The sequence below is a fragment of the Astyanax mexicanus genome, chromosome 9 (assembly GCF_023375975.1).
Source record: "Astyanax mexicanus isolate ESR-SI-001 chromosome 9, AstMex3_surface, whole genome shotgun sequence".
In the NCBI taxonomy this organism is placed as follows: domain Eukaryota; kingdom Metazoa; phylum Chordata; class Actinopteri; order Characiformes; family Acestrorhamphidae; genus Astyanax; species Astyanax mexicanus.
In genome coordinates this window covers 32,148,305-32,175,578 of record NC_064416.1, presented here as the reverse complement: position 1 = coordinate 32,175,578, position 27,274 = coordinate 32,148,305, and the positions used below count along the sequence as shown (strand labels likewise).

The following is a 27,274-nucleotide window of genomic DNA, read 5'->3' as shown; positions in this document are numbered from 1 at the left end:
ATAAGAGTAAAAGAAAAGCACTCCAAACATTCTGGAAACGTATAGTTACTGAACACATCCGCCCATTAAGCCATTTTTGATCATTTTTAATACAAAATATGCCAGTACTCCAGTAGTTTTGTATTTAAATAATAAAAAATAAAATATCTTTAGGAGACAAGCTGTGTGTGTAAATGACAAAATTAATCAAAACTGTCTAAAAATAGAAAAATAAGGCTTATTACTTTAATTTAAATACAAAATGTGGTGTACATTATCGTTTAAAACTTTTTGAAGAAATTAGGTTACAGATTTGGCTAAAATTACTGAGAATCAATTGGCATATTTAACAAGTAGGCTCTTTATACAACTGATTATTGCAATATACAAGCAGCTGAAACTACAGCACTTGGAACAGCAGATCTAGCAGCTGGTCTAGAACCACAGCTGGCTGTCGTTACATTCCGAGGGTCTAAAACTGCAGGCCTAGAACTGCGGTTGGCTCTCCGGCTGTGCATCTTATACATGTATATGATGTCTATGGCTCATGTGCACACTTCCCCCCTTCGTCTATAGACCACTGAAGTCCTGTCCTCATTTTGTTGTTAATGCCCATATTTGGGGTTCCGTGTCTAAGCTGGCTTTTCAAAAACTGGCCTCTGTCACATTCTGTGGTAAATAAATATGTTCAGAACCCTGTTATGCTGTCTACATTTACCTCCTAAGTATCACTGGGTCCTCTGAATTTCGAGATCGTTTAAGGGTAGTAATTAAAAAATTACTAGCTTTAAGCTAATGCTTAACTGAAGTCACAGCACAGCAGCTGTAAATTACCCCGGACTGGATTCTGCATAACAACAGCAAACTCCGGTCAGATTGCGTTTTGGATTCTTCTTCTTCTTCTTCTTCTTCTTCTTCTTCTTCTTCTTCACAGAGGATCATTAAAGCATTTAAACAGGTGAAAACTCTTTTAGTAATGTTGAGCAGTGTAGTCTGTGTTAGAGCTTTAAAAGGCAGATAATAAGAGGAAGTGGCTCTCGGTTCAGCAGCGCTTCTCTGCAGGTTTAGTATTTACTTAGTTTATACTAATTACAACACCTGACCCAAATAATCAACCAACAACAAACTAATCAACTAACTACCTGCCCTCAATAAGGCGACAACCAACCAGAAACACCCATTTCAAAACGTGTTTCAGCAGGTTCTGGAGTATCACTGACCTGTTTAAGTGATTTTATGCTGTGACACTCTCAGCTCTCCTCAGTTAGGGCAGTTAGTTTATTAGCTGGATCAGCTGTGCGTAATATGCTCCTAATTTATGGCCGCAGTTTTCGCCGGTGTTGCCCCTGAAAAGAGTCCCCTGCTGATCTCTGCAGCTGGGCTGGGAGCTCCGCTGTAGCATTAACTTAAAGTTAGCATTTTTCTTATTGCGACTCTTAAACGATCTCGTAATTCAGCAGTAAATGTACACAGAATAAAACGTACAGGGGTCTGAAAAGATTTTTTTTTTACCACAGAGTGTGACAGAGGCCATTTTTTTCGAAAACCCTATTCATTTTTCTCACTTCATACTCAAAGTATGGTCAGTTTTATTTATGTATTTAATGTATTTTTGATTGCCTGCTTTACAGAAATGCATGAGTAAAGTAACCATAATATAATAAATATTTTGTATAAGCCATCAAAGCTAAATTATCAAACTAAGCTACGTTTCACACAGTAGTATATTCATACACAGTCAGCTAATCTGTTTTTACCTTTTAGTTGCATAAATTAGAAACATAACATTTTTCATAAACTTATTTATTTGCAAATTATTGTGAAATACCCATACCCACGATGTGATACTACAATAAGCATGATAACAATAAAAACACAACAAGCTAAATTCATAATGTTAAGACAGAAAATCTTTATTAAAATCAAAGAAAAAAACTCTTCATAAAGGGAGCTAAGGCTGCCTCCAGCCAGTCTGACTGGAGTTCTTCTTCCCCAGCCCACATTCATCCCTGTGGACAAAATACTCTGAATTAGAGCTAACAGCGAGAGCAAGGGAAAATAAAAACACACACAAAAAAAAACATACGTTCCCTACTGACACGTAACAGACTATCTTAAACCAGCTTCTTTTTAAGAATTGATATGCACTCACACACCTTATTTCTGCACAACTCAATTCTAAACTATATGTCCTGTACATTGACAATGAAACTGCTTGACTTGACTTCTTACAAAAAATGGTCTTGAGCTGGATATTTCAGCAGGTAGCTCACCTGCTCACATAAGGAAAAACTCTGCAATGTAATGTCTCTCTAATGTACCGTATTTTATATAAGGCGCACTTAAAAACTTTTAATTTTCACAAAAATTGACAGTGCGTCTTATAATACGGTGCGCCTTTTGTATGGATTTTACTCGTCAGGTTGTAAGGAGCAGTAAACACACACTCCGTGCAGCGTTATAGAGAGTTTCAGTGCTATACAGAGTCCAGAGCCGTGCAGCTCCGAGGCTGAGCAGCAATAGCATTAGCTAGATGCTAACCGCTAAGCTAGCTAGCTTATTCACTGAGATCAGTATTATCTAAATGTTACTCGTCAGGTTGTAAGGAGCAGTAAACACACACTCCGTGCAGCGTTATACAGAGTTTCAGTGCTATACAGAGTCCAGAGCCGTGCAGCTCCGAGGCTGGAGCAGCAAATAGCATTAGCTAGCTTATTCACTGTTCAGAGATCAGTATTATCTAAATTTTACCCGTCAGGTGTAAGGAGCAGTAAACACACGCTCCGTGCAGAGCCGTGCAGCTCCGAGGCTGAGCAGCAATAGCATTAGCTAGATGCTAACCGCTTAGCTAGCTAGCTTTTTCACTGTTCAGAGATCAGTATTTTCTAAATTTAGCACTTTTAATACTGCTAGAGCAGTATTATTAGAGTTAGATGCTAATCGCTAAGCGTTCACCGTTCAGAGGTGAGTTATCGGCCTGTAAGTCTGTGCTGCTTTGCCTGGCTAGCATTAGCTAGATGCTAAGCGCTAACTCTCTCAGAGGTGAGTTTTATCAGCCTGTAATCTGCTTGTTTACCGTGTTAAAACAAGCTACGGGGGACGAATCGCTAGCTAATATCTCACTGTCTTACCAGAACACGCAGGATTACTCAGTGTAACGCTGTCGTTTAAGTTTGGGTTAACTTTACTAGTTTAGGTGACTAGCTAGCGTGCTAGCGGATAGCTATGCTAACGCTGGTGCAGCAAGCCTTAGTGGACATCTGGAAATCTAAGCTTACTGTAAATAAACTGAAGCACGTTACTCACCCAAATAAACAGTTTTCAGGAGAGGAATCTGTGTAGATTAATATCCAGCACTCGTTTGACTTTGAAAGAGCTAGATTTGTATACTGAGACGCTCCACCGGCAAGCGACCACCCCCGGTGGGGGAAGGGAAACATGGCGCCACCCCTGTTCACTTTGATATAGGCACCCTTTCTAGTGTCACTTAACGCGCCTTATAATGCGATGCGCCCTATGTATGGAAAAATAGCAGAAAATAGGCGTTCTTTGATAGTGCGTCTTATAATACGGTGCGCCTTATAGTCCGAAAAATACGGTAAAGGGAAAATGTCTGACCTCAATGTTCAGCTCTGTTTTTCAGTCATACTGTGACATGTTATCTAACGGAAAAGATTTAAGTGACTTAATTTACTACTTTATAAGCAACATAAATAAAAAAGTTCCAGTGCAAAACTAAAGAAACAAAATCTGTACACCAAACATGTCTTGGCTGATCAGCTTTATGAGGGGTAATAACTGAGGGGGTAACAAATATGTGAATTGTTTTTGCTGAATCATTCATGTACCTTATTCAGAATAGCACTTCATACCGGGGTCTGTTTCATAAGGTAATGTTTCTTGAATTCAGCAAAGGTCATATCTGAGAACTGGTTTAGTCCCACTGTGAAATAAAATCAGTTGTTATTACCAATGAATCTTATTTTTAAATGTTGTTAGCCTTTTTTCCCAGTTGCTAACACTAATATGACGTGCGTATCACCATTACTTAAACTGACACATAGGGGGTATATCCTCTTTTGGGTATAACCTCTTTTCGGTATAACCTCTTTTCATAATGGGTTAATATATGTGCCATCTGGCTAAACATCTCAATGGTTAATTGTTACCAGTTCAATCAGCACTTTAAAAAGCACAACTCTGCACAATTCTTCTGTAAATTTCTTTTTCAGTTTACTCCGATGTAAATAAATAGTCAGAGCATATGTTGCACTGATTTATTTGGTGAAAAAACAGCAGCATGTGCTCTGTGTGTAACTGCAAATATTTCTGTGCATGTAAAGAGTCCGAAGAAGTTTCAAAAATTTAAGCTATTTTAGTTTTATGGCAAAGCTTACTGAAAATGAATGTTTTTTATCATTATGCCCATCAGTGTATAGTTGGCTAAACAGAATGATATGATAATAGGCATAAAGTGTGTGAAGCTTTTTGGTGTAGAAGTTTGATTTTGATAAGCCTATTTTTTGTTTTGGTTGCAGTGCGTTATTTAGTATATTTTGAATGATATATAAGGTATTTTGCAGTTTGGTTGTGCTTTGGTTTTGTGAATTGTGTTATGTATTTTGTAAAAAAAACAGCCTAGTTTACAAAATTGTGTTTTAGCAACTGGAAAAAAACTGTAAGGAAAAGGTCAGGTGATCGTACTTCTGAATGTGTGGCTTCCTGCATTGTGATGGTCGATCCTTCTCTTGTTTTCAGTGAAAATCTGCAGCCTCTGGTAGTACTCATCCGGGCTGTATTTTTTATTGTGCTGTGAACAGGATTTAAACATTACAGACACTTTACTGAAAGTACACTCATTCAAATATTAAGCTCACTCTTTCTGTATTATGAATTTGTGGGTAATTCCCAATTTCCTTGTTTAGCTCATGTTACAGTAACAGTGTCACTTAATAAGTTCTGTAACAGAAAACTGAGAGGGATTTTTTTTTTACCTCAGACATCCAGGTTTTGAAGGCAAACTCATCTGCAGGACAAACAGAGACTGCATGTTTATTATACAACGTTACACTGCATTAAATAATAAAAGTTTTTCACTGGACCTGACTCTCTTGTTAAATATCCAGCTCAGACCAGCTGTCATCTAGAAAATATAAATATATAAATACTATGCTGTTAGACTAGCTCGTTAGGTTAACTATATGGTATATGTGTTTTGTCTGGTTCTTGAGCTGTATTTTTAGCAGGGTCTGTAGAAGAGAAGAAAACAAAAGCAGAAACGAAACTAAAGTCTGTATGTTGTTAAACTGGCCTCTCTCTTGATTTAAAGTTGATAACTGGACTCCTACCTTCCTCAGTTAAAATAGGAGAAGCGCAGACGCAGTAAAGAACCGCCAGGCAGGCGGTCGCTGTTATTAAAGCCGCTGTTTTCATGACTGAGTCGGGTCCGCTCCTCCAGCAGCTCTGAGCGCCGGAGCAGAGCACAGCCAACCCGATGGAGGCGCTGCTGAAACTCCCCCACCCCGCCCCCCGGGCCCAGATAGCAACAGTATGCTGCCAAATGTTGTCTATGTCGCACGTCGAAATTCGAAGTCAGACCAACGTTGGTCTGTTGTTGGCAGTATTTTTTAGAACGCTGGATAAAGGAGCTGGATAAAGGAGCGGAGATCGGCGTCAAAATGCCAACGTTTTACCAACGTCAGCTCCACGTTGGTCTTTAGCTTATTACCAAACAGCCCAAATTCTCACACACGAATATTGGAGCATGGCTGGAACATGGCAATTGTGCGTGCGCTCGCGCGTTCACGGGAAACAAACAAAAACCCACAGACAGACACATAGGGCACAGAACACAAACACACACACACACACACACACACACAGCAGCCACGGTCCAGTCGTGCTCCAAAACTGGTGCGCGCATTTGTTTGGGTAGATGTGGATAGGTGTGTACAGAACGCTACACCTTACACTGGGTAGCGACTTGAACCCTAGTTTGGGCACAACCTACAAACCAACGTGGAGCTGACATTGAAAAAACGTTGGCATTTTGACGACGATCTCGAAATTCAGTTTTTTTTAATAAGAGACCACTTCAGTTACTAAACCATTTTCTTGGATTTTGCTATTCATAGGATTTATAGGTTTATGTTTGAGTAAAATTAACATTGTTGTTTTATTCTATAAACAACGGACAACATTTCTCCCAAATTCCAAATAAAAGTTCAGAAATTAGTATTTGGTGGAATAACCCTGATTTTTATTCACAGTTTTCATGCATCTTTACGGAGCCCGGGAGGGGCCGTGGATAAAAAAAACAATTAAATCGAGTGAACGATGTAGCAGTTCGTGCTCACGTTTTCTTTAATTCGAGTGAACGATTTGCAATTCGTGCTCACGATTTCTTTAATTCGTGCTCACGATTTCTGTAATTCGTGCGCACGATTTCTGTAATTCGAGTGAACGATTTCTGTAATTCGTGCTCACGTTTTTATGCGCAATAAGACAAGAAGCTCGGAGGGAAAGGAGCATTTTCTCTCTTGATCTGTTACAGGGGTGCAGTAATGATAATCAGTTATCTACCTTTATAACCTGCTGTTATTAATGCACTAGTGTTACAGTTAGATGTACAGTACAGTGAGCAGATTTTGCCTGGTGGTGGAATCTCTACAGCGCGTGGGGGAGAGCCGTCCGCGGCATCGGTTCCCCCGCCGCCAGACACCTGCCGCGCGCGCAGGTCTTCACGGAGCTTATTTACCAACAATGTAGACAAATACAGTCAATTCCAGTCATGATTAAAGGAAACAAACATTACTAATGCAGGATAACTGTGTGTTATTAAAACCAGATCAAAACAAAGTTATAATGCAATGTGGAACTGTTTATAATTTCTTATTTTCAACAATAGTATAACGTAAAGAAGTATAATTATATAAATATACAGCTATAAGACTTAGGTCCAAATGTACACTGTAAAAGTTAATAAAGATAATACAAAATTAATGCAAGGTGTGACAGTTGTCTATGAATGGCTCATATAAGAGCTGCTTTAAATATGTAACACTATATAAAATCAAAATAGCTGGTCTAAAATACTATTAATACAATGTATTAAGATATTTAGTAAATAGGCATTTCATATAATAATTTGGATCAATTTGATAATTTATTCCAATATGTTTCCTAAAATAATTAAGTTTCTATATCTGATGAAATGTCCTGAATATCTGCTTATTCTCAAATCAGTGTCCTGCCCAGAAACATGCCACAAGCTTCAAATAAAAAAAATATAATAATTATAAACTTCTTAAATGTATATTTTCTGAATTATGTGTTTATTTATTATACAAATTATTAAAATATAGATTAAATCTATCATAAAAGTAATAATGATGTAACCAGATTTAAGAAGGTGTGCATTTCCTTGGAGGCTGGCTGAATGTTATTTAGAAATTAATAAACACATTTGCACATTGCATTATAACTTTGTTTTGATCTGGTTTTAATAACACACAGTTGTCCTGCATCAGTAAAATGTTTGTTTCCTTTATTCATGACTGGAATTGACTGTATTTGTCTACATTGTTGGTAAATAAGCTCCGTGAAGACCTGCGCGCGCGGCAGGTGTCTGGCGGCTTGGGGAACCGATGCCGCGGACGGCTCTCCCCCACGCGCTGTAGAGATTCCACCACCAGGCAAAATCTGCTCACTGTACTGTACATCTAACTGTAACACTAGTGCATTAATAACAGCAGGTTATAAAGGTAGATAACTGATTATCATTACTGCACCCCTGTAACAGATCAAGAGAGAAAATGCTCCTTTCCCTCCGAGCTTCTTGTCTTATTGCGCATAAAAACGTGAGCACGATTTACAGAAATCGTTCACTCGAATTACAGAAATCGTGCGCACGAATTACAGAAATCGTGAGCACGAATTAAAGAAATCGTGAGCACGAATTGCAAATCGTTCACTCGAATTAAAGAAAACGTGAGCACGAACTGCTACATCGTTCACTCGATTTTATTATTTTTTTTATCCACGGCCCCTCCCGGGCTCCGTACATCTTGGCTTGTTTTCCTTCACCAGTCTTACACACTGCTTTTGGATAACTTCATGCCACTCCAGCTGCAGAAATTCAAGGAGTTCAGCTTGGTTTGATGCCTTGTGATCATCCATCTTCCTCATCTTTTTACTTCTACTCTTTATATTTTCACATAAATAAATATATTAAATAAATATATATAAATATATTTTCACGTAAAATAAATATAATATAATATATATATATATATATATATATATATATATATATATATATATATATATATATATATATATATATATATATTTACATTTTTTTCTTCTTATTAAGTAAACTGATATTTCATTGGTTTAAGATACTAATTATTATTATTAATTTTTTTAAATACTATCTTATTATTTTGAGTTACTATTTTATTATTTTGAGATACTATCTCATTATTTTGAGGTACTCTCATTATTTTAACATAGTAAGTCAATTTTTGAAATACTAATTTATTATTTTGAGATACTATCATTATTTTGATATAGTAAATCATCATTATGAGATACCAATTTAATGTTTTTCTTAAATGTTTTTCTTATATTTCAGTTTTGTTTTTATTTTATTTTATTAATTCGTTGAATTATAATTTCTTATAACTACTTATTAAAACCGTGTTTTAGTTGTTGCCTCAGAGCAACATTATGCAGTTAGATCACTTTTGTTAGGACTTATGTGCAAGCACTGGTGTTTTTTTTTTTTTACCTTACAAATAAAACTAAATTTTATATGTTTATATATTTAATTAACGCTGAGAGGTGTGTTTGGGCTGTTAGGGGTTAATTACTACATTAATTGTTTATTTCAGCCCCTCGCTGTAGTTCTCTCTGTTTTCCCCCTTTAGCTGTGGATCACTGTGGTAATTTATCGCTGCTCGCTGATCCGGGATCAGCCCCGGTGCTCTGCGGCAGTGCTGGTCAGGCCGGGCTGGGTCTGAGCCGCTGATCCTGGGTCAGTGTTAGCGTTAGCGGGGCGGCCGGACGCTCTGCTGGAGTCGGCCATTTTGTAGCTGCCCTTTTCTGCCATGGCGGAGATGGATGACGGAGACGAGCCGGTTTTGGTGCACTCGATCAGCGGCTCCTCCGGGTCCGGCTCTGGGTCCAGCTCCAGATCAGCTGGGGACAAGATGTTCTCTCTAAAGAAGTGGAATGCGGTGGCCATGTGGAGTTGGGACGTGGAGTGCGATACCTGCGCCATCTGCCGGGTCCAGGTCATGGGTAGGTGCTGCTGTGGGGCGGCTAGCTGCTCGGCTAACCAGCTAATTAGCCAGCTAACCAGCTAAAGAGCTAACTAACCAAATAACTGAACAACCCCCCGAGCTCAGCCAACGTTACCTAATCCAGCTCAGCACCTGACATCGGTATTAATGCTAACCTGCTGAATCCGCCAGCTGGCAGCCCTTTCGACTCTGGTATGATGGAGCTGGATGAGCTAGCTGTAGCTATATTTATGTGGGCGGATTATGTGCAGCTATCTGCTGTTGCCAAAAGATCCTATCTCACAGAGAATATTAGCTAGCTAGCTAAATAGCTAAACAGTTAAGAGCAGTCTGTATCTGAAAGCTGGATAGTTTATTAATCCGTTTACAGGCCTTGTCTCGTATACGGGCTACAGGTGTAACATTAGGTGATACAAACCCTTTTTTGTCTGCATTAAAATTACTTATTTACATTCTGTAAATTTAAGGGCTTTAAAATCTACAGGTCACTTGGAGAAGCTGCCTGTTCACTCTCTACTCCACTTAATAATTTCAGTTCAGTAACAGGAATCAACCCAGACTCTGTATGTTTGAAAATAGACGTAAAACTAGACAAACATAACAAAACTAAAGGTTTCAGAAAAATATTGATTTTAAAATGAATTCAGGAAAGAGCTAATTTTATGATTTTTTTTTTTCATTATATTTTGACATTAGCAGATTAACGTTTTTTAAAATATATTTTCTGTTACAATTATGCGTTTCAGTAATGTTCCTTATCGAATATGAAACCTTTTTATGTAGAAATCTATTCAATCTGTTATTCAATGGTCAGGACCACCACAGAGCATCTCAGCACTGCAGTGACACTGACTGGCATAGTGGTGGTGTATGATGTGCTGGTGTGTGTTGTGCTGGTACAAGAATATCAGAGAGTACAACACCTTTTTAAACACATCAGTGTTTTTGCTGGACTGAGAATAGATAGTTCACCAACAACATGAAATATCCAGACAACAGTGTCCTGTGGGCAGTGTCCTGTGCTCACTGATGTAGGACTAGAGAATGAACAGCACAGACTTGGCAGCAACAGATTCAGGGTTTCTGTTTCTGACTTTGCTTTATCTACAAAGTGTAGGAGCAACTGTTGTTTAGGGTGTCTAATAGAGAGGACAGTGCGACTCGCACCGTGTTTAAAAACTCCAGCAGCACTGCTATGTCTGTGTCTGGCCCCCTCGTACCCCTTGTACCAGACACTAACACAAATTGCAAACTGGGCAGCAACAGATTCAAAGCATCTTTTTCTGACTTTATTCCATCTACATGTTGGGAGTGTTAAAGGCTGCCTTCACACTTTTCATGTTTGGTGCAGACCTTTGACTATTCAGTTTGGTCCAAACCAAAATAGCAGGTTTTGGGCCAACCAAAAGACCTGCTCTCAGTGTGGATTAGCTAAATTATCGTTTAATTAGTTTGCAGTGTAAAACACTTGTTTTTTTATGGTTCGGTTGCAGTTAACTGTGGCAGGCAATAATGACCCGTTAAACACTAGATGCAGCATCACCATACCAGTGTGACTGCAGTGCTGAGAATGACGCACCACCCACTCTGTGGTGGTTCTGTAGGGTCTTGACCATTGGTAGAACAGAGCGAAGTGGAGCTGATTGGATGGATAATAGGTGAAGGAACAAGGCGGTGGATTTAATAAAGTGGCCGTGGACAATATGATTGCCTTATGGGAACATACTGAGGAGTTCTATCTTGAGCCTCTTACCATATAGTCATTCTTGTTGTAGGTGTGTGTGGTATGTGTTTGGAAGCATTTTGCTGGGTAGCGATATAAATGTTTTTATAAAATAGTTATTAATACTTGTGTAATATTAATGAAACCTGTCTGTCTGTCTTTCTGTCTTGTAGATGCGTGTCTGAGGTGCCAGGCAGAAAATAAACAAGAGGACTGTGTTGGTAAGTAAAGCAGACAGTCAGTTGAGAGGTGCACACAGTTACAGCAGGCCACAGATGGCAGCAGTTGACTAATATTTTAGCTCCTGTGTATTCATGACCAACATGCTGACCTGCAGTTATGACTCAGCATCTGTGGTTGTTGCTGTTTACACTGACCTGCAGCGATTTGAGTAATGTAATCAACCCTAGTTTGTGTGTGTCCTTCAGTCAGTTTGATTTTATTCAGGTCGTTTGGATCACTTGGTCTGGATAAAAGGTGATATTCAAACATTACCTTGTTTTACGTTTGGTTCCTGTTTGTAGTTTTCACACTGATATTTAAGACCAAACTTAAATATATACACAAAGGAGATATGGGTTAAACAATCACATTTTATTGGGCTGATTAATGATATGATGTCACAATAGCTGCAATAAAATGTCAAATGCTTTCCAAAACATGTACTCTGGCCTTGAAAATGAGTCAGACCAACATTTAGAACCCCTAATCGAAATAATCTGGCTCATTTTGGTCATATTTTTTTGTTTTGTTTTTGACTTTTAGTCCTCCAAGTTGGGTCAGATATTGTAAAGCACCTTTTTCTTTAGGATTCAATATAATTTGCCCACCCCTTCTCTGACCCCAACTTCATAAAACCAAATGATTGGCAGCACTGCTTTCTAAAAATGTGAGATAATAATAATCATATATGTTTTCTCACTTATTGTGATGGTTGGGCTGCACCGAGTCCCAGAGACATAATCGCCCTAATTTTGTTTTTATGCAGAAAAAATGTGCAGAATTCATTGCACGGCTGGAATCTGGAATCTTTCTGACCATAATGTTTCCCAATCCCATTCCAGTTCTACCTTTTAAAAAGTGTCACATTTTAAAAGCAAACCTGGACACACATAAGTGAATCTAAACCATATGGAGCCAATGAGTTGAGTGGAACAGTGAATGAGCCAGTCAGATTCAGTAAAAGGATGAGTCTGGATAATCAGCATTACTCTCATGTCCTTTCTGGGACTATGTCATGAACTCTGTTTAAAGTTCTAAAGACATCTGCCTTGGGATACTGAGCTTTACATTGTTTTTTCATAATCCAGAGGAACTCATAACACATGCTCTTCAATGGCTTAATATTATAATTATAATGGCTGCTTCTATAAAGCAGTGGAAATTTGGCCTTTTACTACATAATATTTTTGATGTTTAAAGTTATTTTTTGATGCCAACAGAAAATGACCTAAAAATCTATCTAATCTGTCTATCTAAAAAGGATAAAAAGGAGCATAAACCTATTGGCATAATGCTTAATGTCAGGTGAGGACTAGCCAAGATGGGTATAAAGCCCCTAGCATTGAGCTGTGTAGCAGCGGAACTGTCTTCTGGTGAACAAAAGAGCTGCATCCAATACTTTGGTATGGGATGAGTTGGGTAGGTGATCATCCAGCATCCTGATCTTTGTAATAAAAATGCTTTTGTCACTGAATGCCGTCAAATCCACACAGCAGTGCTTAAAAATATCAAAGAAAGGCTTTTCTGGACAGTATGCTGGATAATTCCATTTTTAAATGGCTGAGTATCACCACTGAATTTTTTTTATTTTTTATTTTATTCTGGTTTACATGGTCTCAATTTCAATTCAGTTTCAAATTCTGTTTGACTTTATATTAGTTATTTTAGAGATGCGTTACAGTGAAAGCTTTTGTTTGGATATAAACAGCGATTTTAAAGAACTAATATTGGAGTTGTACAAGAAATAATAAACCTAATATTTATATAAAACTATGAATTTATTATTTCTTGTACAATTCCAACAAAGAATAAGCAGGTGTCCCAATAGAACAGAATTGGGTCCATGTGGTGTATCACTAATTTGTACTGTAGCATTCTAAATTGCTGTTGTTTCTCTTGTTTTAGTTGTGTGGGGAGAGTGCAACCACTCTTTCCATAACTGCTGCATGTCTCTCTGGGTGAAGCAGAACAATCGATGCCCGCTATGCCAGCAGGACTGGGTTGTCCAAAGGATTGGCAAGTGAGGACCACGATACCAACCCCCACCCCCCTCCTGCTGGGTTCTCCGTCCACTCTGGGCCCTGCCTGGCTTTATGACGCAGGACTGAGAACACTACTTAGCTGCCCAGTGTGACACCAGTGTGCATGTTTGTGACTGTCGAGCAGAACCCATGAACTTTACCAGATCTCCAGATGACACTGGTACCTGCCCCTTCCATTTCCCTGCCTCCCAGTAAAAGGCACAAGACTGAAGGGCACTGTGGAGCGAAACTACGGTGTCTCTGACGGGACGGGAGTATGGATGAATATGTGCTGTGAATGTGTGTTTTAATATATGTTAGAATAAAAATGTAAGCATTAAAACTTAAAGCCTAGCTCTCTGTGTTTCTGCTTGATCTGTTTGCTCATTATGATGTAGATTATAGCTGCGAAATATATCATAGATATCGATATTTTTATAATTATTTATTACAAGAGAGATTTCTTTTATGTTAATTACCTATGTATGATTTAATTCCAAAAAAGATCTCCAAGGGTTATTTGTGTGAAAATGCTTTGCTTCCTGAAGAAATGACCTTCAACAGAATGCAGTCTATTGCTAGTTATACTGTTTGTAAAACATTGTGATTTAAGGCGCAGTGTGATGACTTTCCCTCACCAACTTCGCCAGTTTCAAAAAGTATCCCACATATGTTTCCTTTTTACAGTGATGTGAAAAATGATTGCCCCTACAGTTTTATTTTTAGTTTTTACTTCATTATTTTTTACATTTTTCAGATTAACAAACACAGTTTAATATCAGACAGAATAACCTGAGTAAATATAAAAATCATATAATAAATGATATAAATGAAATGAATGATCATTTAATTTATTAAGCAAAATAAATATATCCCAAACAACTTCACAATCTCTATTTGTGAATAAAAGCTCTCACTATGTTCTGCTGAAGTCCCAAAGCCTTAGAAAATCACCTCTTCTAGATTAATAGAAGTCAATAACCTTGATTTCTCATCTGTTTTTGAGACAAATTACATTTAAGTGATTTCTTGATTCTACAGGTCTGAGAAATCTTTGAGGCGGCAAATACATTTTCATGGCATTGTAAATATACTGCATATACAACATTTTACTGTTACTGTCTGTTAATACTCATAGTTTCACAAGAAATGTTGGATAAGCATCCGTTTACAAACGTGAACATATTGAAAATATAAGCAAATTCATGATTGTATCATACATGTGGTGAAACATGTTATGTGCCTATGGTTTTTAGGTCTACTCCAGGGCTACAAAATATTTTGAATGGAAATTTTCCATTGAAAGGAAAATATAGTCTATGACTAGACTTAATCCCTGTCTGGGAAACCAACTTCAACTGTCAAATTGTTTTTAAACACCAAGGTTTTGTGTATAGATACATTTTGGGTCAGTTTCCCCCACAGGGATTAAGCTTAGTTGTAGAGTATATTTTCTTTTCAGTAGAACATCTACATGCAAAATGCTGTTTAGCCCAAGACATTTAGACTCCATTGATAGCCTGTTTTCTTAACTTTCAGCATTACTCCAGTGGCTGTGTTCACATTGGGTAGCACTTGCTCTAAGCACTTGTACTTGGGTTTGGCTGAATTTAGTTGTCCCAAATCCTCTTAAAGAAACCCCACAGGAATCCCGCACAGGAATAAGCTCACAAAGGCACTTACCCTGGAGAAAAGCCTCCACCACAGTGCTTAATTCTTCATGAGTAATTACCAGAGTGCCACTGAGATGCCTCTTATACTGAGGAGTTTCAGAATATTACTCTAATCTGTCCAGGTGAACGTGGTGGTATACTCTTAAAAACAGGTTCTTGGACTGGATGGAGAAACCATCATCTGCTATAGGAAACATTGCCTTCTTTACTTTAGTGCTTGACCTTTTTCCTCTGTAGCTCCTCCATACTTGCAGCCATGTATGATATGGGAGGACTGGAGAACCTGGTGGCCAACACGGCCTACCTAAAGGCCCAAGCCGCAATTGAAGACAAGGAACTGAAACGACGCCGGCAGAGCCGTCCTCTGCCCAAATTGGAGCAATGTACCACAATTCGTTCCACCATTGCCATGGACTTCGAGCAGATATGTGAACGGCAGCCCATCGGGAACAAGCTCTTTCGGCAGTTCCTCCAGGCCTCGGAGTATGCGGTTGCCACAGAGCTTCTCGATGAGCTGAATGACTGGGCTCTTGCTGAGGCTGGAGCTAAAGATAAAGCCAGGCAGAACATCATTAACAAGTTCTGCAGGAGCGACTCCAGCAGCTTCCTCTCCTACCTGACCGGAGACGTGGCCAGTAAGTGCCAGGCGGTTTCAGAGAAGGACTTTGAGGAGGTGATGATGGGGAGAGTGAAGGATGCCACACAGGAGTTTTTGAGAGGGAAACCCTTCACTGAGTACCAGAGCAGTCTGTTCTTCGACAGGTTTCTGCAGTGGAAAGAGTTCGAGAAACAGCCGATATCAGAAAAGTACTTTTACGAGTTCCGGACTCTGGGAAAAGGTGGATTCGGAGAGGTGAGTGTTCATCTGTCTTCTTTTTGTGTCTTTAGGACTGTAAATGAAGAGCACAGCTGTTAATTTTGGTGTTTTGCATACAATTCCCTTGTACTGGCCACTGGATAGTCATCGTGGCACCTCATGGCAAAGAACTCTGAGGATGTGAGAAACATGATTGTTGCTCTACACAAAGATGGCCTGAGCTAAGAAGGTTCCTAACACCCTAAAACTAAAACAGCCTTGTATTTAATCATGTTCAGTTATTTTTCTTTGACTTAAAGTCTTTTATTTAAATACATTTGTTTAAAACTAATTTGTAGCAGTCAAAATGTAATTCAGCTGGTCTGACATACCAGTCCAAAATCATAAATGTAAACTATTTGCAGTTTACATTATTTATATGATATTTATGTAGGGGCTTCTTATTTATTCAGGTTTGTAAGTTCCACAGTACTGCAGATGCCTACATCATAAAAAAAAAAAAATCCGGCATCTGTTCTATTTTTGGACCTCTCAGTTATGAGAGCACATTAAAGATCCGCTATACAGTAAGACAAGTTAGAGCATGTAAATCCTCTCAAACAATGGACGAGCCGCTGACGTAAGAGATTAACACAGCCTGCAGGGGTTAAATACTCTGAGGCATGAAATTAATTCTGGAAAAACCTTAATGGTGATTGGATTTTCTGAGCATCTATACAGTATATTATGACTAGCTTTATATTCTGTTTGAAATTCTTGAAGTTAATAATGCACAGTCATGGTGATGAAATTAAAGCATCATTTGAATGCCAAGGTAAATGATTGTTTTCTTTTTCATAATTTTATTTAAAATTTTTCCCATTTTCTCCCCAATTTACAATGACCTAACCCACTCATTAGGGCTCCCCCTTTTACTAGTAATGCCCGAACACACCAGGAGGGCAAAGACTAGCACATGCTTCCTCCGATACATGTAAAGTCAGCCACCGTTTCTTTTCAAGCTGCTGCTGATGCAGCATTTCTGCGCTCGGAGGAAAGCGCAGTGTCTTGGTACCGGTACATCAGCTCACAGATGCCCTGTGCTGCAGACATCACCCTAGAATTGATGTGGGGAGAGAGTGCCATTTACCCACCTGAAGGGAGCAGAGCCAATTTTGCTCCCTCTGAGCGCCGGCAGCTTGATGGCAAAGCTGCATGAGCGGGGGTTCGAACCTGCGACCTCCCGCTCATAGTGGCAGCTCTTTAGACCACTGGACCACTCGGCGCCCGCAAATGATTGTTTTCTAGGATGTAAAATTCTTGTATAATCCTACATGACACCCAATAGAATTCTTTTTGTGCCAAAAGTTTTACGCAAAAAAATAAAATCCGCAATCAAAATGTTAAGAATCAAAAGCAAAAAGTGTATGTTGCAAATTCAAAACAGAAAAAAAATATATCAAATATATATTTTTAAATATACTTGGTTACTTTATTATTCTTTGCAGTTATTTGAAAATTATTTCTGTTTGGATTTTGCCAGTCTTTGCTTTTATTTATGTGTTTTTGTGAATTTTCTGGGGATTTTTGGGGGATTTTTCTGTTACAGACTTTTGCTTCTGGAATCTCTTGTTTGCTTCTGCTTCAGATTTTTGCTTCTGAGTTTTGGCACAGTTTTCACGGGTGGGCGGGGCTTAGAAGAAGGCCTTCCCCCTGAATTTCCATTGGTCATCTGGTTCTGGACTGACGGTTCCCTGAACCCTCGTCTGAGACTGACCACGCCCTCAAACACCCCGCCAGCTTCAAGCGTCCTTCCAAACACGGAGTGAACAGCAGCTTCCAGCAAACAGCAGCAGATACTTTTACAATTAAATATTATACAAACATTATGCTTAATGTTATATTATTCTCTGTTTCACTCCATTTAAAAGCTCACATTAGCGAGATGTGCTAAATATTCATGCACAAAGTAGGTAACTAGCTAACTCACTAGCTCAATGACTAGATAACTCTTACTAGTTCACTAAGTAGGTAACTCACTAGTTCACTCACTAGGTAACTCATTTGCTCACTTTTGAGGCAATTAGCTAACTTAATAGCTCACTGAGTATGTAACTAACTCACTAGTTCACTTGCTAGATAACTCACTAGTTTGCTGGCTAGGTAACTCACTAGTTCACTGAATAGGTAACTATCTAATTCACTAGCTCACTGAGTAAGTAAGTCGCTAACTGAGTAGCACACTTACTATGTAACTCACTAGTTCTAGATCATTGGCTATGTAAGTTAACTCACTAGTTCACTGATTAAGTAACTCACTAGCTCACTGTCTGAGGTAACTCACTAGCTCACTGAGTAAGTAACCAGCTAACTCATTAGCTCACTGAATAGGTTACTCACTAGTTTACTGATTAGGTAATTAGCTAACTTAGCTCACTGAGTAGGTAACTAACTCACTAGTTCACTGGCTAGATAACTCACTAGTTTGCTGGCTAGGTAACTCACTAGTTCACTGAATAGGTAACTATATAATTCACTAGCTCACAGAGTAGGTAAGTAGCTAACTGAGTAGCACACTTACTATGTAACTCACTAGTTCACTGGCTAGGTTACTCACTAGCTCACTGACAAGGTAACTATCATACTTTGCGCATGAATATTCTCGCTAATGTGAGCTTTTAAATAGAGTGAAACAGAGATTAATATAACATTAAACATAACGTTTGTATAATATTTAATTGTAAAAGTATCTGCTGCTGTTGCTGTTTGCTGGAAGCTGCTGTTCACTCCGTGTTTGGAAGGACGCTTGAAGCTGGCGGGTGTTTGAGGGCGTGGTCAGTCTCAGACGAGGGTTCAGGGAACCCGTCAGTCCAGAACCAGATGACCAATGGAGATTCAAGGGGAAGGCCTTCTTCTAAGCCCCGCCCACCCGTGAAAACTGTGCCAAAACTCAGAAGCAAAAATCTGAAGCAGAAGCAAAAGAGAGATTCCAGAAGCAAAAGTCTTTAACAGAAAAATCCCCCAAAAAATCCACAGAAAATTCACAAAAACACATAAATAAAAGCAAAGACTGGCAAAATCCAAACAGAAATAATTTTCAAATAACTGCAAAGAATAATAAAGTAACCAAGTATATTTAAAAATATATATTTGATATATTTTTTCTGTTTTGAATTTGCAGCATACACTTTGCTTTTGATTCTTAACATTTTGATTGCGGATTTAATTTTTTTGTGTAAAACTTTTGGCACAAAATTCACTCCATAGAATTCCACTGTTGCTCTAATTGTCAAAAAAATAGTTGCACCCTGAAGGAATCAACTGACAGGAATGAAATTTGGCAGGTAGTCATGCCAGACTGTCGTGGACTGATTCAGAATGACAGTGGGTCATTTTCACTGACGAGTCATGCTCTTGAGCTTATCAAAGGCACTGTGGTCAGAGGCAAGAGCCATGATTTCATGCCGCACATTCAGAAGACCTGGTGTCATGGTTTAGTTTGCCATTTCGTACAATGTCAGATTGGCTATTACAGTCATTTTGACAATGTTGTCTTGTAAATTTGCAATGCAAATACTGGTGGGTTTGTTTAAAGTTATGTAGTTATCTAAAAATCAACAAAAAAGGGTTTTTTTATGTTTTTTCACCAGACACTGATGATATTTGTAGTGAAATGTTGATTGTTTATAAAACACAAGCACAAATGTGTTTTATGTCAATAAATATAAAACTAGTGTAGGCCACAGTCACAAAACCAAAGTTCATGAGGAATGTGTGTGTTTTTTTGTTTTGTTTTTTCAAGATTATTTGCGAGCAGTAATATATAACAATCGGATCCATGAATCAAAAGCAGAAGTCCATTAGGAACCTCTACAACTCTGAATGCTGGAATGCCTTGCGTGTTGGGTTACACATGCTTTACTCACACATTTTTTTTGTTTTAATAGCATTACAATAAACATTTTCTTCAATGATGAGTGTAAATGTAAAACCTTTTTTCCTAATATGATCTCTATTTTTGACCTTTCCAGGTGTGTGCAGTGCAGGTGAAAAGCACAGGTCAGATGTACGCCTGCAAGAAGCTGGATAAGAAGCGTCTGAAGAAGAAAGGTGGGGAAAAGATGGCTCTGCTGGAGAAGTGCATCCTGGAGAAGGTGAACAGCCGGTTCGTGGTGAACCTGGCATACGCCTACAGCACCAAGACCCACCTGGGTCTGGTGATGAGCCTGATGACCGGAGGTGAGCTCAAGTACCACATCTACCACATGGGAGAGCGAGGCATCGAGCTGGACCGCGTCGTGTACTACACGGCTCAGATTACATCTGGTCTCCTGCACCTCCATGCCATGGACATCGTCTACCGGGACATGAAGCCTGAGAACGTCCTGCTGGACAGTCAGGGGCAGTGCAAGCTGTCGGACCTTGGACTTGCCGTGGAGCTGCCTGGCGGGAAGACCATCTGCCAGAGGGTAAAGAAGGAAAACGTGACAGTTCTTTTAGGGAACTGCTTGGGAATGCCTACACCTGTATTAGTTGTGAGGTGTTATCTTGTAAGTGAGGTTGATTAAACACTGGTCAGTGTGCTCATGGTAAAGCCAGGTGAATGAATGTATTGGAGTTGGCAACCTACAATGTCTTGTGTATGAGAACACAAAGAATAAGGCATTAGCACATATCCCACAGGTCAGTACAGTGTTCCTCAGCTTCTGTAAGACATGGCAAAAGTCATGGGATACTATACTAGGTTCAACTAGTCCCATGGCTTAATATTAGCACCCTTAAAGCAACATTATATGGACAAAAATCATTGTTTCTCTACTATCCAAAGACTACTTTAGAATAGATTTTGGAGCATTGCTGTGAGGATTTGATTGCATTTAGTTGTAAATATGTTGGATGACAATCTGATTTAAATCTGATTTGAATGTAATTTTAATTAAAACCCTCTATGTAAGTGATGTACATTGTAATCCACTCTAGAAGACTGACAACTGATTGGATGCTCTGATGTCATGTGCTGATTGGATTTAGAGTGTTGTGGCATATTGGAGATGGTTTTGACAGAAATCGGATCAGAGCCCAACATAAGTCCTGGGATTTCTAAATCTCAGGAGCCTAAAGCTGTTAAAATCAATCATCAGAATAAGATGCCTTACACACACACACACACAGGAAGTCAGAAGAGACCAGAATGCACTACATAATCTCCAAACCTCATGAGCCCTCACTGTTTAAAGACTCATTTATACTAGTTACAGCTCTAGCTTAGAACCTCTGATGGAGAACCTCTGATGAAGTGTTCACTATTATTATATAGGCCAATAAACAGTGCCGTAAAAAAGTGTTTGTCAATTACAAATTTCTTTTTTATTTTTCCTTTATTTCATATTCACATATTTCAGATTATTAGACAAACATTAATATCAGACAAAGATAACCGGAGTAAATATAAAATGCAGATTTTCAAAGATTATTTCATTTATTAAGGGAAAAAAAGCAATCTAAACCAAATCCAATCCTGGTCCTAGGTGAAATAAATAACTGCCCAACACACATTTGCCAAAAACATCTTGATGATCCCCAGAATTTGGGAAAATATTCAGTGGGCTGACAAGACAAAAAACACTTTTTGTAGGGGGTGTATCCCGTTACATCTGAATGTAAAACACGGTGGTGGTAGTGTGATGATCTGGAGCTGCTTTGCTGCTTCAGGATCTGGATTACTTGCTGTAATAGATGGAACCAGGAATTCTGCTGTTTACTAGACAATCCTAAAGAAGAATGTCTGGCCATCTGTTCATGACCTCCAGCTCAGGTGTACTTGGGATCTGCAGCAGGACAATGATCCAAATCACATAAACAAGTTCACCTCTGAATGGCTTAAAAAGTTAAATGAAAGTTTTGGAGTGGCCTAGTCAAAGTCTGATTGAGATGCTGTGGAATGATCCTAAACAGGCTGTTCACGCAACCCTCCAATGTGGCTGAATTTAAGAATTCTGAAAAGGGGTAAACCAGAATTCATCCACAGAGATATGAAAGACTCATTTTTAGACTGTTAAAGCTTGGTTGCAGTTGTTGCAGCCTTTAGGTTTTAGGGGTAGGGGCAAATATATTTTCACATAGGGCCAGGTTGGTTTGGACAGAATTTTACCCTTTATAAAAAAAAATCTTCATTCATGTTGTCTTGATACTTAAATGTATTTGATAATCTGAAAAATGTATGAGAAAAAAAAGAAAAAACTATAAAAATCCGTAGGGAGGCAAATACTTTTTTTCACAGTACTGTATGTAAATTATATATATATATATATATATATATATATATATATATATATATATATATATATATATTGCTATTTTTTCCAATGTAAGCAACACATTCTCAAAACATTTTCCTAAAAAGGTTCTTTTGAACTGTGTCCCATGACTTTTGTCACATCCAATGAAATTTAAAGAACGCTGCACTGAATGTGGATGTGAGTTTTGTCACTTAACTGTTAACATGGACAATTCTAGCCAAACACTGCTAGACACCATTACCACCCACTGCTCTGTCCACTGTGAGTGGTAATGCTCTCTGTGATGTTTTCCTTATTTACACGTGACATTGATTATTGAGAAAAGTTAAAAACCCACACAACTCCCATTCATCTACACTCACTGTTCAACCTTACTCAGATACTCACAAGATATCCTCTCACAACTTATACAGCTGTGTGCATTCCCAAGCTGTCCCCTGAGAGTACAAACACAATGTGATCAATTTACTAAGTAATGTTAGTGTATTGTGTGGCACTGCTGCATGTGGCATTACAACATGGTCTGTGATTACCCACTGATTAATACATTGCAGCTAATTCCCCATTCCCCTCTCTTTACCCTTCACCTGTGTACCCTCCAGGCTGGCACTAACGGGTACATGGCTCCTGAGATTCTGAAGGGGGAGTCATATGGGATGTCAGTGGACTGGTGGGCGCTGGGCTGTAGTATCTATGAGATGGTCGCAGGTCGACTGCCCTTCAAGGACTACAAAGAGAAAGTCCAGAAGGAAAAGGTGGCACAGAGAACCCTGGAGGATGAGTGCCAGTTCCAACACCAGGGTTTTGAAGCTTCCACCATCGACATAATCAACCTCTTCCTGAAGAAGAATGTAGAGGAACGACTTGGGTGCAAGTAGGTGGCATCTAGTTTATTATAAAACTATTTATGTCTATATAATATTAATGTATTCAGTATTGACCATATATTCTAAGATGCACTTCTTGCTGACGGGTGATTCTCTGAATTGTGTGTCCTTTAAGTCCCCCAGTCCTACTTCAAAGATTTTTAATTAAGCATATAAAAATTGGTCAGAGTAAATGGGAAGTTAGATGGAGCTAAATACAGGGCAATCCTGGTATAAAAACCTGTTCGAGGCTGCAAAAGATTTGAGACAGGGAAGAAGATTCACCTTCCAGCAAGACAATGACCCTAAACATACAGCCAGAGCTACAGTGGAATGGTTTACATCAAAGAAAATTCATGTTGGAGTTTTAAAGTAGCCCAGTCAAAGACGAGATATTTAGCAAAGAAGAATGGGCAAAAATCTCAGTCTCTAGATGCACAAAGCTGATCTAGACAAACCCAAAAGACTAATTACAGCAAAAGGTGGCTCTACTAAGTACTGATGAGGGCTGAATAATTTTGCAAGTCATACTTTTCAGATTTTTGTTTGATTAAAATTTTAAAAATCATATATTATTTTCATTCCATCTCGATAAAATACATTTTACATTTTACAAGTTTGTGGTTTTAATGTGACCAAATGTAAAAAAAGTTTGTGGGGTATGAATACTATTGCAAGCCATAAAGCAACACAATATTTGGGACCAAGGCCTCCTCTGGGGACTGTAACTGCCTAATTAGTGAAGGGTATAATAACATAACTTTCAGCATCTATTCTTGAGTCTAGATTGTATGAACCCCAAATATTTCATGTTTTATTTGGTTAACTTTACTTAATTTATTAATATACATTACCATTACAACATTTCAGATTTCTACACATAAAAAAAAAAAAAAAGTTGGGATGACAGTTATGAGGTAGAAAAAAATATTGATGTGATTTCAAACAGGTGATTGCAAATTGTAACAAATGTAAAAACAAATATATAATAAACACTATGCTTTCCATACTGCCCCCATTATTTCTCTCTGTTAAGTTTGTTCTGTTCTCTTTGATTTAGTACTGGGGTTGAAAAATCTTATTCTTTCTATATGGAATTATAAACCACAAAATTCTGAGATACCTGCAACTCTCAGTTTCTTGTGCTTTTGTTTCTTTTTTTTTAGTGGTCAAGACCCTCGGAAGCACGAGTTCTTCAGTGCCATCAGTTTTCCTCGTCTGGAGGCAGGGCTTATCGCTCCCCCTTGGGTTCCTAAGCCCAATGTAGTCTATGCAAAAGACACAGGAGACATCCGGAACTTCTCTGAGGTCAAAGGGGTGGAGTTTGATGCTAATGATGAAAAGTTTTTTAAGGAGTTCAGCACAGGCGCAGTTCCAATCCCTTGGCAGCAGGAGATGATTGATAGCGGACTGTTTGATGAGCTTAACGACCCAAATAGGAAGGAATTGAGCCGAGAAATGAATGATAGGAAGTTCTCAAAATCCTGCACTATTCTTTAACAATGTGAGTGTCGGAAAAAAATACAGGGAAGAATGTTAATTTCATACTAGAGTTTAGATTTCGGTCCGAGAATTCCCACCGTTTTCCTCGGGTTTTGTCGGGTTCGGCTCAAAAATATGGAGTATGACGTAGACCTAAGTTTTTAATGGAGCAAATCACACTGTGATCTTTGTGATGCTGCACAATTTAGCGCATATCTGAGCTTATTCACTTACTTACAAGCTTTTTTGCATGTTTTTTTTTTTTTTTTAAAGCTCCACATGTCACTCTATTGGTGCAGAGGGCTGTATTTCATACTTACATTCTAAATTATTATACATGAAAAACATTTTCCTGTAAAATGAATGAACTTTGCAGCAGTTTCACCAGAATTGTCTGTTATTTTACATTATATATGTTGGAAGAGCAAATATTAGCTGTCTGTAATTGTGTTTGATTATTTATTTGAAGTGATTTTATTTTTGTTTTTCACAAAATTATTATTTATCGAATGCTGTGACATGTTTGGATTTGTATTTTGTGTGTGTGCGGGGTTTTTCCTTTTGTTACTTTTTTTTATTGCTCATTTTCATAGACTCTATTGAAATCTGCCCAAACCCCTGTGGGGTCCTGTGGTTCACCGACAGAGCCCTCTGTTCTGTTGCTTGTAACATTGCTTATGATTCGAACATCGCTGGTGTGACTAAGGGTTCTTTTTGTCATTGTATTTAATGGTTGGCTTAAAACCAAACTACATACAAATGATCCAAAACAGCCTACGACTACTGCAGCACCCTGCGGCTCAATGGTCCACCGTTCTGTCACAGAAGGAATTGTTCCTATTTCAGACTGCGCCAGTTCAGAACTTTGAATCTACATTTAATATTGTCTCTGCAAGTATGAGTAGTAGCACCATATGATCATATATACATGTATTGTGCTTGTAGGACTCTATTATGGCACTCTATCTTGCATTGTTCCACATTAGGCTAATACATCCACATTTCATAAACACAATGGTGTTTTTTTTTTTTTCATTATATAAGCTTACATCTACATAATACATCTCATTTGCAGCTTACACATTGTAAATTATAAGCATATTTCTCTGATGTAGTAGTCAGAAAAAGAGGGCACTGTTGCAGGCCAGCATGAGTGCTGAATCAACTGTAGTTACCACCATCTACCAGCCAGTGTCAGTCTATTACCAACCAAAAGATCACAATAAGGTTTCTCCAAGTCTTGATCTCAACCCTACCCAAACTATGTGCAATGAGTTTATAAGTTAGATCCTTGCCAGACAGCCAATTTTTAAGAAAAGAGAAAAAAAAACACTATAATTCAGGGCCATATTAAGTAAGATAAGTAACATACAAATTAACAAAAATATCAGACAGGGGACAACACTCTGTGATATCCTCGTACTTAATAATAATTTGGAAACCCACAAACCCCAAATTATATGTAATTAAGTGTTTAAAACCAATATTTAACATGGTATGGGTCGTTTATCCAAACAAAATATGTTTTTTTATCATTGGCTCTATGTAACTGTGTATTGATTATGCCCAAATTCTTATTTGTTTCTATTAAAACTTTTAATTTTTACCCACTATTGCCTTGACAGTAAAATTTCACTTTGAATAGAAAGCTAAAGAGTCTGCCTATTTCCTATCATGTAATGAGTCTTTTCCATATGTTAACACTGTACTGTATCCACACTTGTCAAATCAAGATTCAAGATTTAAGAGTTAATTATCATAAGCACAGTAAACAGGATGAAACACTGTACGATTACTTTGCTAGTCCTAAACTGACACACAAGCTACTGACATAAGTAAGTGATGGGAGAGTAAAGATGGGACACATTAGTAAATGTTTTACACTACTTACATTTATATAGAGTTTACATGATATACAGCTCTGGAAAAAAATAAAAGACTACTTTAGTTTCTGAACTGATTTTGCTAAGTAAAATTAACATTTTTTGCTTTTTTTTTTTTATAAACTACAGACAACATTTCTCCAAAATTCCAAATAAAAATAATGTCATTTAGAGCATTTATTTACACAAAATGAGAAAAGGCTCAAATAACGCAAAGAAAATATATTTATACTCATAAAGTTTTAAGAGTTCAGAAATTAATATTTGGTGGAACAACCCTGTTTTTTTTTTTCAGTTTTCGTGCATCTTGGCATTTTGTCCTCCACCAGTCTTACACACTGCTTTTGGATAACTTTATGCCACTCCTGGTGCAAAAATTCAAGCAGTTCAGTTTGGTTTGATGGCTTGTGACAATCCATTTTCCTCTTGATTATATTCCAAAGGTTTTTAATTTGGTAAAATCAAAGAAACTTATCATTTTAGTGTGGTCTCTTATTTTCTTTCTAGAGCTGTATAAGAATTTCTTGAAGCGGTGCTTTTTAACGATTTTCCTATGTCAGACCTGCAGAGGGCCCCATTTGCCACAATTTCCCAACTACCTTTCAGGGCACATTCTATTTCATGCATAATAACCTGTTACATCTGAAATGCGCCAGGGACTATTCCCATCTATCTACTAACCTCCCAGCATTGCTACCACAGCATTATCTAGGGATGCCACCTTTCAGAATTTTAAATAAGGGACGCCCACCATGGCTCCTCTGGGCCGTGTCCACCACAGGCCTGACACCGGCAGCAATGGTATGTTTTATTTTGTGCTGGTGTTTTTAGTAAAAAACTATAGTATTTTATGTAATGATCACTGAACACTTTATTCCTGAAAAAATATAAATATTGTGACACAAAATACATAGAAATCTGTAAAATAATTTGGAATCTAAGAAATAATTTCCTAAATATGTATATATATATATATATATATATATATATATATATATATATATATATATATATATATATTATTA

The 27,274-nt window shown here is 38.1% G+C and overlaps 3 protein-coding genes across 6 annotated transcripts; 2 read left to right on the top strand and 1 right to left on the bottom strand.

Moving 5' to 3' along the window:
- Positions 1-1,871: 1,871 nt before the first annotated feature.
- Positions 1,872-5,807, bottom strand: LOC103040728 (pro-cathepsin H). 4 transcript variants are annotated; one of them, XM_007243583.4, is made up of 5 exons: positions 5,328-5,796; positions 4,974-5,005; positions 4,684-4,789; positions 3,852-3,922; positions 1,872-1,988 (listed from the first exon to the last, which is right to left on the bottom strand). In XM_007243583.4, exons 1-5 carry the CDS (start codon positions 5,410-5,412, stop codon positions 1,983-1,985), a joined length of 300 nt encoding a protein of 99 aa, XP_007243645.3. In that variant the 5' UTR covers positions 5,413-5,796; the 3' UTR covers positions 1,872-1,982. The 4 variants fall into 4 exon arrangements, with proteins under 4 accessions (XP_007243645.3, XP_022535476.2, XP_049339433.1 ...); XM_022679755.2 differs by having other exon boundaries at positions 3,828-3,922; positions 5,328-5,746; XM_049483476.1 differs by lacking the exon at positions 1,872-1,988 and adding an exon at positions 3,591-3,641 and having other exon boundaries at positions 5,328-5,807.
- A 3,223-nt stretch (positions 5,808-9,030) lies between these two features.
- rnf7 (ring finger protein 7) lies at positions 9,031-13,604 on the top strand. Its single transcript, XM_007235619.4, has 3 exons — positions 9,031-9,282; positions 11,181-11,228; positions 13,135-13,604. The coding sequence occupies exons 1-3, from the start codon at positions 9,090-9,092 to the stop codon at positions 13,251-13,253; spliced, it is 360 nt and encodes a 119-aa protein (XP_007235681.1). The 5' UTR covers positions 9,031-9,089; the 3' UTR covers positions 13,254-13,604.
- Positions 13,605-14,721: 1,117 nt separating this feature from the next.
- On the top strand, positions 14,722-25,928 carry grk7b (G protein-coupled receptor kinase 7b). Its single transcript, XM_007235620.3, has 4 exons — positions 14,722-15,776; positions 19,751-20,188; positions 22,621-22,892; positions 24,051-25,928. Exons 1-4 carry the CDS (start codon positions 15,180-15,182, stop codon positions 24,382-24,384), a joined length of 1,641 nt encoding a protein of 546 aa, XP_007235682.3. The 5' UTR covers positions 14,722-15,179; the 3' UTR covers positions 24,385-25,928.
- The last annotated feature ends 1,346 nt before the right edge of the window (positions 25,929-27,274 follow it).